The sequence below is a fragment of the Garra rufa genome, chromosome 16, assembly GCF_049309525.1.
Source record: "Garra rufa chromosome 16, GarRuf1.0, whole genome shotgun sequence".
NCBI classification, from domain to species: domain Eukaryota; kingdom Metazoa; phylum Chordata; class Actinopteri; order Cypriniformes; family Cyprinidae; genus Garra; species Garra rufa.
In genome coordinates, this window is record NC_133376.1 from 22124116 (window position 1) to 22138493 (window position 14378).

General features: G+C 36.8%; 2 protein-coding genes across 2 annotated transcripts in view; one reads left to right on the forward strand and one right to left on the reverse strand.

Annotated features, from left to right (window-relative positions):
• The first annotated feature begins 1205 nt into the window (after positions 1-1205).
• On the forward strand, positions 1206-11809 carry etfdh (electron transfer flavoprotein dehydrogenase). Its single transcript, XM_073820002.1, has 13 exons — positions 1206-1374; positions 1997-2143; positions 4802-5031; positions 5222-5303; positions 5485-5603; positions 6992-7069; positions 7318-7464; positions 7874-8014; positions 8669-8812; positions 8900-9068; positions 9198-9380; positions 10909-11130; positions 11250-11809. Exons 1-13 carry the CDS (start codon positions 1344-1346, stop codon positions 11411-11413), a joined length of 1857 nt encoding a protein of 618 aa, XP_073676103.1. The 5' UTR covers positions 1206-1343; the 3' UTR covers positions 11414-11809.
• A 33-nt stretch (positions 11810-11842) lies between these two features.
• The window catches only part of ppid (peptidylprolyl isomerase D), a 9427-nt gene continuing 6891 nt past the window's right edge, over positions 11843-14378 (reverse strand). The window contains exons 9-10 of the mRNA XM_073820003.1: positions 12447-12489; positions 11843-12362 (exon numbers count right to left, since the gene is read on the reverse strand). Of these exons, the coding sequence (XP_073676104.1) occupies positions 12274-12362; positions 12447-12489 (132 nt within the window). The 3' untranslated portion in view covers positions 11843-12273. The remainder of the gene's footprint in view (positions 12363-12446; positions 12490-14378) is intronic.

A 14378-nucleotide genomic window follows, 5' to 3' on the forward strand; every position in this document is an offset into this window, starting at 1 on the left:
AGTGGCATTGTTTACGTTCAATGCCACCAATATGGTCGACTGTTGATGTGTTGTGAAAACACACTATTGGTGGCTTGTTAAAACCACTAAATCCAACTGGAATAGGTCCCAAAACACACTACAGACATTAAATTGGTTTTAATGGAAACTGTAATGGTGCCTGCTGGACTGTTGGTCACCTTCTATCGGAGGCTTTTGTTAAAACCACTAAATCCTATATGTTCCAAAACACACTACAGGAAACTATTATTAAATAGTTTTAATGATTAAAAGTTGATGGTTTGTAATAGTATTTATAGTGGAAATCATTAGAATTTGTGATGGTTTCTATTGTTTTTGTCAGCAGAGTCACCGTGATGTTATTTTCCATAAATACGACAGGATCGCTGTAATATTGTGAGATAATAGCGACTGTTTGTAGCTGTGGTGGGCCTATTTGGGAGAAAATCCAGGGCCGTTACTCCTATAGCTTGCTTCCTATTATAGTTATTTAATAAACCTGCCACTGGGTAATACGGATATTGTTGGATTTTTGACAAATTTCTGTTCCTTTTCTGTAAGTCACTAGTACATGTAAATGCTAAAAACACATCTCTTCCATCTTTATTTGACCCTCTAACTCTAGAAACCTCTGTTCTAATTCTATTCTAAAAAACTTGCCCTTTTAGACTTATTCTCTATTAATTTACTGCTTGTTTTTTTTAAAGAACTAACTAACACTAGCTTCTCTGCTTTTGTTGTATTCTATCTCTATTCATTTACTTACTTCTCGTTTTCTAAAAACAAACAAACAAACAAACCAAAAAAAAAAAAAAAAAAACGAACTAACACTAGCTTCTCTGTTCTTGTTCTGTTCTATTTTTAGGCCTCTAACACTAGCTTGCTTTTTCTTTTTAATTCTAACTGTTTTCTTTTTATTTATTATATATTATACAAAATAGATTAAACATGTCTAAATGTAAATGTTTATTGTTTTCAATTTAAATTCATTTTATTTTAGTAATGTGTACACTATCTCTAATCCTACATTGCGGAGCGTCCCCTACAGCCGAAAGAAAATATTTCCCTGACATCTAAACTGAATGCTGTGTACCCTTCGCTGTCAGGAACACAGAACAACTCTTATCCACATGAGTTTATGATCAGCAGCCATTCGCAGTACTGTTTTCCGGCGCGTTTTTCTGACATCATTCTGAGCTACGCAACAGACGCGCTGCTCGTGAGTTTGTTATGACACTTATTTTGTAACAGGGTAAACCGGAGTGATTTGTTTTTCCACAGTAAACCTGGAACCCCACGGGAAACACTTGACCAGAGTCACAGCCGCACACTGAGCTCCATAAATGTTTCCAGCCTGTAGATATTCCCTCCAAGGTACTGTCGCGCTTTCCCTGAAATGTAGCCAGAACGCTAACCAAACGTTGTAAACCTTTGATTCTACCAACCTGCGAGCATATATACTGTCCTGTTAAGTTGTTATTAACCATGTTTACACTGGACATGCCACGATTTATGTGTTAAACTGTAGGTTTATTCGTTTAGCTTGCTAACAGAGCTGCAGCTGTTCAGTCAGAGGAAAAGTAGGGCAAAGGTCACTAGAATATCGGTCAGAGAATATGTGCCCTTGTGTCTGAGGTGAACACTTTAATAATTTAGTATATGTTTACTCATTGAATATATACGTGAAAATGATTTTTGAAGCTAACAAATACTGTTTACAAGTCTGCTTGCTTATTAGAAGAGTACCTTGGTTGGCCTGTTACTTAAGGGAGGATTTTGTAACAGCTAATCCTGTTATACAAAGTTGATCATTTTAGTTTGGATCAACTTTACATATATATTTTTATGCATAATAAACAGTATATATACGTGCTGTGTTTGTAATACTAAACTGATTGTCAATCTGATATAAAGTTAATGTGTAACTGCATGAGAATGGACTTGTCTTGTTCTGTCTGTGACCTAATTGTTTTGCCTGTTATTTGTAATTTTGCAGCACGGAGGTGTATAAGTGCACTGAAGGTGGTTCAGGCAGAGCATGTCGCTCCTCAGGTGTACTCCACACGATGTTCCTCTTCCACTGTGCCACGAATTACCACTCATTACACAGTGTACCCCAGAGATAAGGACCCACGATGGGAAGGTCAGTTCTCTGCCACGTGGTACTTCATCACTTTATCCTCTTTAGAAGAGAGAGTGAACACATTTGATTGGATAGGACAGAGAGAATTTCAGATTCTGGATTTTATTTATGGGAAATCTGGTCATTTATGAGAAAATGAGTGTAAATGATTGTCCATGCGTTATGTGACATCTAGCATAATATTATATCTTTGTTATATTTATATTAAAATATTTGTATTATATATTAAATATGATAAATTACACACATGATATATATATGTGTCCCTGGACCACAAAACCAGTCATAAGGTTAAATTTGACAAAACTGAGATTTATACATCATATGAAAGCTCAATAAATAAGCTTTCTATTGATGTATGGTTTGTTAGGACAATATTTGACCGAGATACATCTATTTGAAATCAGAAATCTTAGGATGCAAAAAAATCAAAAAGACTGAGAAAATCACCTTTAAAGTTGTTCAAATTAGGTTCTTAACAATGCATATTACAAATCAAAAATTACATTTTGATATGTTTACAGTAGGAATTTTACAAAAAATCTTCATGGAACATGAACTTTACTTAATTTCTTAATGATTTTTGGCATAAAAGAAAAATCTAAAATTTTGACCCATGCAATGTATTTTTGGCTATTGCTACAAATATACCCCAGCGACTTAAGACTGGTTTTGTGGTCCAGGGTCACATATATTTATTTCTAATATTGCATACCATATCTCTCCATATCAGATCAGCTCCTTCTATTTCTGTTTTCCGCTCCTTCTAAGCCTGTTTTGAAGGCATACTTATTCTCTTTGGCACTGAATGCTCCTTTGACCACTGTTTTAATGATTTTTTGCTATTGATGAGTTAGGGCTGCACGATTAATCGCACGATGTTGTGAGGCGCGTTTAGTCAGTGAAGCCGCTACTTTGATTAGTAGTAAATCTCCATCACGTGCGTTCAGCTGCATTCAGCTGGAGCGTTCAGAGGCGTAAATCACTGACAAGCTACGCCAAATTGCGCTCAAAATCGAATGCGATTTTGAGCGCGATTTGGCGTAGCTTGTCAGTGATTTACGTCTCTGTGTATTAATTGCCGCTCCAGTTGAACGCACGTGATGGAGATTTACTACTAATCAAAGTACCGGCTTCATTGACTAAACGCGCCTCACAACATTGTGCGATTAATCGTGCAGCTGTATAATGAGTGTTGTTTTTTTTTGGTATTCCTTGTAATTAGATTTTTTTAACAGCACTTTGGTCAACCTTGATTGTTTTTATAGGGATAGTTCTCCCAAAAATGAAAATGAAAACAAGTCAATAAAGGTGAAGCTCACTTCCAAAACAAAAATGTACAGATAATGTACTCACCCCCTTGTCATCCAAGATGTTCATGTCTTTCTTTTTTCAGTCGTAAAGAAATTATGTTTTTGAAGAAAAACATTTCAGGATTTCTCTCCATATAATGGACTTCTATGGTGCCCCCGAGTTTGAACTTCCAAAATGCAGTTTAAGTGCAGCTTCAAACAATCCCAGTCGAGGAATAAGGTCTTATCTAGTAACGATCAGTTATTATTTTTTTTAAAAATTACAATTTATATACTTTTTAACCTCAAATGCTCATCTTGTCTCTCTCTGCGATGTGCATGAGTAGTCAAAAAACAGTTAAAACAGTTAGGGTAGGTCGAAAAACTCTCGTCTTATTTTCTTCCTTAACTTCAAAAATCATTTCAATCACCCCACATCGCTGCAGAAGTACTGACCCAGTTTGCAAGGTGAACATGCAAAGAAGATCAAACACCCTTAACAAAAAAGGTAAAACAGCGATGTAGGATGATTTTGAAGTTGAGGGAGAAAATGAGATGGGAGTTTTTCGACATACCCTAACTGTCTTGAACTGGGGAAAAAAACTGAGTTCAGGCAGAACAAAACAAGATGAGCATTTGAGGTTAAAAAGTATATAAATTGTCATTAAAAAAAAATTTAACCGATCGTTTTGCTAGATTAAAAACCCTTTTTCCTTGGCTGGGATCGTTTACAACCACATTTGGAATGGTTTGAAGCTGCATTTGAACTGCATTTTGAAAGTTTAAACTCGGGGCACCATAGAAGTCCACTATATGAAGAAAAATCCTGAAATCAATGTTTTCCTCAAAAAACATAATTTCTTTATGACTGAAGAAGGAAAGACATGAACATCTTGGATGACAAGAGGGTTAGTACATTATCTGTAAATTTTTGTTCTGGAAATGAACTTTTCCTTTAATTTCTCACCCTCATCTTGTGAAAAACCTGAAACACCTTCATTCACCTTTGGAACACAAATTTTGAATTCACAAATTTTTTGATGAAATCCGAGAGCTTTCTGACCCTGTGTAGACAAACACAACTGACATGTTCAAGGCCCAGAAAGGCAGTAAGGACATCAGTAAAATAGTCCATGTGACATCAGTAGTTCAATTATATTTTATATAATCAGAAAGCTCTTGGATTTCATCAAAAATATCTTAATTTGTGTTCCGATGGTGAATGAAGGTCTTACATGTTTAGAACGACATGAGGATGAGTAATTAATGATATAATTTTCATTTTCATGTGAACCAATGGCACTAGGTGATTTTTGTAATAAAAAGAGGCTCTGATGATTGTGATTGTCTGTTTTCATGTGTTCAGGAGTGGAAATGGAGCGCTTTATTGATGAGGCAGATGTTGTCATTGTTGGTGGCGGTCCAGCCGGCTTGTCAGCAGCCATTCGGCTGAAGCAGCTGGCCAATCAACATGAGAAGGAGCTACGGGTTTGTGTGGTGGAGAAGGCATCCCAGATCGGAGCTCATACGTTATCTGGAGCCTGTCTAGAGCCCAGTGCGCTCAGTGAGCTTATTCCAGACTGGAAAGAGAGAGGGGTACAAACAAACACACACATACTTTACCTCACTTATAATTTGTTAACACACAACGAAGACAGTTGTAAATGCTATATTTCTATTTTAAATGCAAAGTAATAAATAATCAGAAATTCTGGCATTCTGATTTACTGTTGTGTTATTGATACGCATTTTTAATAACACACTGATTTTGATTCTTGTTTAACAGGCTCCACTGAACACTCCGGTTACAGAGGACAAGTTTTCTATTCTGACAGAAAAGTACCGCATTCCTGTTCCAATATTACCAGGTAGGTTATTGCTGTTGCATAAGGCCCATTTCAGAGAGTTATAGAACTTCATACAATGAGACTTACATAATCTCAGAATAATAAATGGTCTACCTGTGTTACGGTGTCCTGAATAGGTTTTGTAACCTATACAAACTGGTTCAGTCACATGGATGCGGTTTAATGCAATTTGTGAACACAGGACTTCCAATGAATAACCATGGAAACTACCTAGTTCGTCTGGGCCATTTTGTACGCTGGCTTGGGGAGCAGGCGGAGGAGCTGGGAGTGGAGCTGTATCCAGGCTATGCAGCAGCTGAGGTCAGAATGCCTTCCTTATCTGAATGTATACATTAATGGTGCAATTAACTTATATTTTAATAAGAGCTGCTTTCTGTACTAATTTGTATTGAGAGTGATGTGCTGTTCTTGTTATAGGTTTAGTTCACTTCCAGAATAAAATTTCCTGATAATTTAGTCACCCCCATGTGTTCCAAGATGTTTATGTCTTTCTTTCTTCAGTTGCAAAGACATTTGAGGAAAACATTACAGGATTGTTCTCCACATAGTGGACCTCAGTGGTTCCCAATGGTTTGAACTAAGCCAAAATTGCAGTTTTAAAGCAGCTTTAAAGCACCCTACACAATTCCAAATGAGGAATAAGGGCTAGTCATCTTGCACTAGCTCAACCTCACACATTATGTAATTATGCATGCATGCGGAGGTGGAAGTGCCGACCCAGTGTTTACAAAGTGAATGTGCAAAGAAAGTCAAATGCTCTTTACAAAATAAGATAAAACAACAATGCCGGATGATTTTGAAGTTCTAAGAGAAAATGAGATGGAGTTTATGTCCATTTTGAACCGAAGCTAATGCAAGACGAGCATTTGTGGTTGAAAAGTATATAAATATATTATTTTAAGAAAATGGCCTTATTCCTCACCTGGGATCATTCAGAGATCTTTAAAGCTGCATTGAAACTGGAAGTTTAAACCATTGGGAACCAAAGAAGTCACTATATGGACAAAAATCCTGGAATGTTTTCCTCAAAAAAACTTAATTTCTTCACGATCTTGGATGACAACGGGGTGAGTAAATTATCAGGAAAATTTTATTTTGGAAGTGAACTAATCCTTGAATGCTCTGGATTGGTAACCATAATATTGTAGGTTCAAATCCCACAAGATGATAAGTGCACTATAATCATAAGTATTAACCAGAATTTACATAACTTCAGAACTACTGTTTCTGTAGTAAGAAGGTTTTCCATGGTCATGGAAAATTTGGAAATTTTAAAATTGTTATTAACAAATGTCATTTAAATGTATACAATTTTAAGTCATAATAATTTTAAGTAAGTCATATAAATTTCTGTGACATATAAACATTTGTGTCTCAGATTGCCTTGAATTTACACTCTGTAAGTGCACTCTCTATTTTATCATTAAAAAAATAAAATAAATAAAATTATATATATATATCTTTTTATATATAAAACTTAAAAAAAAAACATGAAATAGGACAGCCACATTATGGGATATCAATTTGTGATTTTGAGACTTAAAAATGTTCAGCTATGAGATCACATGAATTCCTTTTGAAGTGAATGACAATTGCGAGCTAAAAGTTGCATTGTAATGCAAAATTATGATAAAGTCACACTTTTGTCACAGTACAATTGACAAACTCCTGTTTTTTTTTTCTCACAGGTGCTGTTTCATGAAGATGGAAGTGTGAAGGGAATTGCAACCAATGATGTTGGCATTGCTAAAGATGGTTCTCCAAAGGTTTAATAATTATGTCAATATATCTTCCAGTGCAGAATATGCATTTTTTCAGATTTTTATATAAGACTAATTATTAATCTAAAACAGTCCGCTGAATGTTCACACCAAGGCAAAACTTTCTGAACTACAGCAAACGATTGCAATAAGAAAAATTAAAAGGGTAACTGTGGGTGAAGTGATTCTGGTATGCAGATGGCATATTCATGTGTTATTACCACTACATTTCACGCTCTGTTGAACTCCCCCAGGATGTGTTTGAGAGAGGCATGGAGCTCCACGCTAAGGTCACTTTGTTTGGGGAAGGCTGCCACGGACACTTGGCCAAGCAACTCTACAAGCAGTTCAATCTCAGAGAGAATTGTGAACCACAGACATATGCTATCGGCCTCAAAGAGGTACAAAACCTCTCTTGCTTTGATGCTTTAAAAAAATTCTATGTTCAGTTTGATATCACTGTTTCATTGTTTTCACAGCAACATTTGTAGTGATATCAGCTAGTTCATTTTCACCATTGGGGTTATTGCTTTTAAGGGACAGTTCACCCAAAAATGAACATTCTGTCATTAATTACTCACTCTCATGTCATTCCAAACCTGTAAGACTCATCTTCGGACCACAAATTAAGATATTATTGATGAAATCTGAGAGCTTTCTAACTCTTTATAGACAGCAACACAATTACCACGTACCCTGGAGAGTAATTAATGACAGAATTTTCATTTTTAAGTTAACTATCTCTGTAAAAGCTTGCTTTTATACACAATTAATAGTATTTGATAAAAAAAAAAAAATTCTTTCTACTAGCTTTGGGTTATCGATGAGAAAAAGTGGCGTCCAGGACGGACGGAGCACTCGGTTGGCTGGCCTCTAAACAGGAACACATATGGAGGCTCCTTCCTGTACCACCTCAATGAAGGAGAACCATTGGTGGCCCTGGGATTTGTTGTAAGTCATCTTATTTCTGAACTTTCTGGGTCGAACTCTGATTGAAGTATTAAATTGAATTTGCAAGAGACCTCTTTGAAGACTTAATCTTAAAGCAGAATGTTCTGAATTGATGTCTTTGTCAGAACGCTTTAATCTATATAAATATTATTGACCTCATTCATCATGTTCTTTCATGAGCTAAAACGATAGCCAAGAGAGTGTGAAAAGGCTTTCAACTTTTGAAGTTGTTCCTGGTCAGGGTCTGTCATGAGGACATTCTCTCATCCTGCTGGTAATGTAGCATATCAAAATGACATTTTTTTTCCAATCACTTTTCAAAGAGGCATTTCATGGAAGGCTTGGGATTCATAGAAAATAGTCTCAATTCTAGACATCTTGAGGAGTTCTGCCATGATGACGGGCTATTATCCAATGTCGTCATGGCCCAAGATGGTGCACAGTCTGATTGGTCACAGTTGTCTGGAGATACAGTGCAGCGTTTGATTGACAGAACTAAATCAAATCTCATGATTGCTCTGAATTGTTTGTCTCTTAAATGCTTTTTATTTGCTTGCTAAATTGTTTTGAGATACACTACTGTTTAAAAGTCTTGGGTTAGTGAGATTTTATAAAGGGTCAGTGGTGAAATTCAGTTTGTGTATGTCTCCTCAGGTAGGTTTGGACTACTCTAACCCCTATCTGAGCCCGTTCAGGGAGTTCCAGCGTTGGAAACATCACCCCTCTGTAATGTCAACCCTGGAGGGTGGCAACAGGATAGCATATGGAGCCAGAGCGCTCAACGAAGGAGGTTTCCAGGCATGTCAGCGACTTGACATTCTCAATATATATTCTTCTGCCTGTTTTCTCTTGTTTAACTTCTCACATCCATGATCTCTCCTCCAGTCGATTCCTAAACTGACGTTCCCAGGTGGCATGCTGATAGGGTGCAGTCCAGGCTTCATGAACGTGCCCAAGATCAAAGGCACACACACGGCCATGAAGAGTGGCATGTTGGCGGCTGAGTGTGCCTTCAGCAAAATCACAGATGAAAATCTACAGTCAGAAACAGCAGGTAGCCAGCCCAGACATCTTTGCAGATTAGCCGAGGTTTAACTCACAGGGTAGTAAATATAGTCTTAGAATATTAAAGTTGTCCAGGTGTCCTATATAAAGAATATTTTTGTGCTTTTTCCTCTGTTAGGTCTTTATATTCCTGAATATGAAGAAGATTTAAAAAAGTCCTGGGTCTGGAAGGAGCTGTATTCTGTGAGGAACATCAGACCATCTTTCCATAACTATTTTGGTCTCTATGGAGGGATGGTGTACACTGGAATATTCTACTGGATTTTTAGGGGAAAAGAACCATGGACTCTAAAGCATAATGGTAAGAACGTTTGCGATATTTAATGCCTGTGATCAGTGTTGGGCGTGTAATTAAAGTTACTAGTTACTTCTCACAAATAGTTACTTTTATAATGATGTAATTCAGTTACTAACTCAGTTACTAATTACCAGGCTAGTAACTATTGTGTTACTTAAAAAAAAAAAAGGTTCAAATATGTCAAATAACTTGCATGCCCACAATATTAAATATGGTAAATTAATAAAACATTGTACACCAATCTACACTATTTTAATGTTGCTGTGGGACAATGTGAGAGACACCTTTGAGGGGCTAAATATCATGTTATTGGGGTCACTTCAACCCACAAACATGAAAAACATCCCACGGTAACACTGTTAATCCCTCTGGTGTTGAAGACCGCATCGGTGTGTTCTGCCATTTTTTTCTTGATGACCATGAGAATAACTAAAAATACTACATTTTTGATCGTACAAATAAGAATATCGTTTGAAATGGCAAAGGGTCTACTTTACAACAAAACAATGTGCTTTTGCAAAATAAAGAAAATTTACAGGGTGTGCTCTCTGCCCTCGGTCTCTGTCACCTCTCTTCAGTTAAATAAAACAACCTGAATCTCAGCTAATACTTGCCTTGCAGACATGAGAAATATATGTGTAGAAGGCTTGAAATGTCTATTAAATGAAGTTAGTCAAGAAAACATATATTTTCAGATAAAGTAATTTAGTAAGAAACAAATGCGACCACCAGTTTTTCCTGTCTAATTTTATCTCTAATGTAATCACGCCCACTAGCGGCTGCACTTTTTTGTTAAACATCCACGTCAAACATCCAAAATAATCCTTAATCCTATTTTATAACGACTCTTCATACTTTGTGTTGTTCCTTATCAATTCAAAAACACTTAATTAAAATATTAATAATTCAAATTGTAGAAAAAAAAATCTGTTATTGTCCAAACTCTCACTTTGTCAAAGGTGTTTTAAACTTTTGGAGGTTTCTAATTCTTATTTATCACAACGTAGCAGGTAAAAAACACAGCTGTAGTCGAAATTTTAAATACACTTTGCAGTATCTGCAAAATGTCCTTTATTTTACAAAAATAAGAGGGATCATACAAAAATGTGTTGTTTTTTATGCAACTATTATTTTTTACACAACCAGTTTTTTTACTCATATGCCACCATTACAAAAGGTTCAAAAACAATGCATTAAGAGCCAGGGGTGTAAACTTTTGAACAGAATGACGATAGTTGGTCTTCATATTCAAAAAGTTTTCACCTCAAGGCTCTTAATGCATCTGTTTTCCTTCTGGAGCATCGGTGAGCAGTTGAACCTTCTGTAATAGTTGCATATGAGTCCTTTAGTTGTCCTCAGTGTGAAAAGATCAATTAGATTTATGAATTAGATTAGATGAATTAGATTTGGTGTGGACCAGACTGCATGCTAATAGTCAGACATGATGCTATGCAAGACTGCTACTCCGTTCACTACAACAGTGGGTGTTTGACATCAGTTCATCAATTCATTTCTATGTTGTTTCCTGTAGGCCTAGACTCTGCTAGTCTGAAACCAGCTAAGGACTGTACACCCATCGAGTATCCAAAGCCAGACGGGAAGATCAGCTTTGATCTGTTGTCATCTGTAGCCTTGAGCGGGACCAATCATGAGCATGACCAGCCGGCCCACCTGACACTGAAAGACGACAGTGTTCCCGTGGCCCAAAACCTTGCGATTTATGACGGCCCGGAGCAGAGGTTCTGTCCTGCTGGTATGTAACTAATGCTCTCAGTGTTCAGAATGATAATACAAGATTAACAAGCTAGACAGGCTGATTAAAAAAAAAACATCTGGTGAACAAGCTGACTTTTTGTCTTTGCTGTCCCACAGGTGTATACGAGTATGTTCCTGTCGAGACGGGCGATGGCATGAGATTACAGATCAACGCACAGAACTGCGTCCACTGTAAGACCTGTGACATCAAAGACCCCAGCCAGAACATCAACTGGGTTGTGCCTGAGGGCAGTGGGGGACCAGCCTACAACGGCATGTGATTTCAGTATGACATATCGTCTTTATCATTGGGCACGTTGCATAAGTTTAAAATCACTTAAGTTTCAGGGCTATAAAGCTTTTAAAGACTTGAGAGTCCGTCTGATGTGCCTAAGGAACAGAAAGTTTTCATATCCTGTTTGATATGAGCTTGAAGTGTAATTATATAAAGTGGCTCTTCATATTTCAGGTTTGCTCAAAATGTAACATTTGAAAGAATTTTAGATAGAACATCCGTCAAAGGGAATGTGTCAAAACACAAAGGATCAAGTTGGATGAACAACCAGTGGATGTTTTAGCTCACCACGATGCGGTTAACTGTAAACTGACAGTTTTGTATATATATTGTCAAAGTTGGTAACTGTAACTGGTAGAAATAAATTAATTATTTCACTCTGTTGGTATGTTTAATAGAATTACAAACGCAGAAATCCCTGAAAATATCCATTGTTTTATTTCACACAACTGACATGACCCCCTCTCATTTCACAAAAAAACAAACAAACTTTAGCTTTTTTTAACCATCGTTTGACAGAACAAATGAAACCAGAAACAAACAATATTATCTGCAGAGTCTTTAAGGTCAGCCTATTATATCTTCAACAGTAATCAATACATCTTTAGATTAGCTTACTGAAAATGCACTGCAACTTTTTTTTTTCCATTCACTCACAGACAAATCTTGTTATAACACAGTAGACAAAATGAATCTCCTTCGTAACTGGATATTTCATATTTATCCTAAATGAAAGACCACAAGGCCTTTTTTTCTCAGCTCTAGACTAAAACACTAAGACACAAGTGCAATGTAAGTCAACATATGCAGGTAGGTCGGTGTGGAGTGAGGTCACTTCTGTTTCCATTACGCAAACATTTTGGCATAAATCTTCTTTTCTTTCTCTTTCTCTTCTTTAACTTGCTGCTTCACTTTCAGCATTTCGTTTCCAATCGCTGAAACCAGAGAAAGGAAAATGTTAAAACATTATTCACAAAGATTTTTCAAACCAAACTCAGGATTTGTAAAGAGCCGTTAACCTTTGTCATCTGGTGCGATCTCCTGCGCTTTCTTCAGATCAATCTGCAGTTTCAAAACAGAAAAGATGAGGCTGTTCAGTCAGCACCCAGAAATAAACCGCTGTGTAAATTGGAGCAATTTTCTTTTTCAAGACGGATTCATTTAAATACATCCAAATGTTTTAAAGGTTTAACATCTGTCTTTGTACCTCATTCAGTAATTTGAGTGATTCACTCTGACAAAAGCAAAGCCCTTAGACCTAGAGAATACAGTTTACTAATGACTTCCAGTTTTCCTGAATAACTAGACCTGTTAACTCATTGTTAATGAAACTGTCAAAGATTATTCATAATGCATCCTTTTTTAAAACCCTGAAAGTGCCAATGGAGTTTCCACCTGCATGGGCAAAAAAAAAAAAAAAAAAACAGCTTTGAGCAGCAATTATCAGGGTTCAAGCTTTTAAGGCCTCTTTAAGGAGGTTTTTTTTTTAGCAAGCTTGTAAGCCTTTTTTTTAAATCATAGATGGACAATGCAGGCAATTTACTAAGAAATACATGGTTTTTAACAGTTATAGTGCCACCTATGGTCCGATCTCCATGAAACTTTGCATGCTTGTTTACAATCACATTGTGCATGTGCTTACCTATTTTCATTAAGTTCTAAGCTTTCGTTTTGGAGATACAGGCTTTTGCATGCCCCTTTTCTAAATGACTCCGTTATAGCTACCCAAAGGGTGAAGTTCAACTATTTTTTTTTTTTGATAATTATTGATCTTCTAGAGAGTCCAGAGAATTGTACTGCAGTGGTTTTAATTGAGGTTGACTGATAAACCTAGGACTAGTAGGTTTTTAACATAATCGAAAAATTTTTATTAAAGATTTGATTGACCACAATGGTTCTTGAGGCAAAGTTGTTAGTTATGAGGAGAACTATCAGATGATATGAATATTGTGTGAATGTGTGAAACACCATGTAATTACAAAGGCGTCAAACTCGTTGTTGCCACCAAGTGGCCAATTTCATTTAAAATTCTCACGGACCTCTAGGACCATAAGTGCCCACCGAGTTTCATTCCGATTGGCCTCCGTTAATCTAGTCAAATAGGTGCTCAAACTTCATTGGCCAGTAGTTTTTTTTTTTTTTTTACATAGTCGAGATTATTTAATGAACAATTTAAATTTGAAAATAAACAACCTCATTGGTGCCACCTCGCATTCTCATAGACCTCTAGGAACACGTTTTCATTCTGACCAGCCTCCGTTAATCTTGTCTAATAGGTGCTCAAATTTCATTGGCCGATGGTGGTCAAGGTTTTCAAGATGCGTGAATATCCGCATAGAGACTTTTTAAGAATTTTTCAAGTCCATTTGACAAATAGGTGCAAAGTTATTAAAATTACACTTTTTTGATAATTACTGATATTCACTCTCCAGAGAATCTTTCTGCACTGGTTTGGTTTCCGATCGGGTGAAAAACCTAGGACAAGTTTGCAGAAGTAAGTTTCTCAAAAAATCCTGAATACAAATGAATCTGAGATGCGTTTTGTCTGTCATGAGCCTTGGATTCCAACAATATAAAACACTTGCAACTAACAGTTTAGGAATTATGAGCAATTTCATATTTGTGATCGTTGTAGTGCCACCTTCAGGCCAATTTGGGTGAGGCTTGGTGACGCTGTAGACCAGGGGTTCTCAACTCTGGCCCTCGAGGTCCACTTTCCTGCAGAGTTTAGCTCCAACCCTAATCAAACACACCTGAACAAGCTAATCAAGCTCTTCATCATTACTAGAAAGTTACAGGCAGGTGAGTTTGATCAAGGTTGGAGGTAAACTCTGCAGGAAAGAGGACCTCGAGGGCCAGAGTTGAAAACCCCTGCTGTAGACTGTGTGAGTACTACCAAATCTTTACGGCTTACGGTTTGGTCTGCCCAGTCGCTTTTAAGCGGAGAATGC

Excerpts from the sequence above, each read along its gene's own strand:
- etfdh (XM_073820002.1), top strand. The coding sequence starts at position 1,344 with ATGTTTCCAGCCTGTAGATATTCCCTCCAAG. Across the intron at positions 1,375-1,996 it reads CTGTAGATATTCCCTCCAAG|CACGGAGGTGTATAAGTGCA; the intron begins GTACTGTCGCGC and ends GTAATTTTGCAG. Across the intron at positions 7,465-7,873 it reads ATGCTATCGGCCTCAAAGAG|CTTTGGGTTATCGATGAGAA; the intron begins GTACAAAACCTC and ends TCTTTCTACTAG.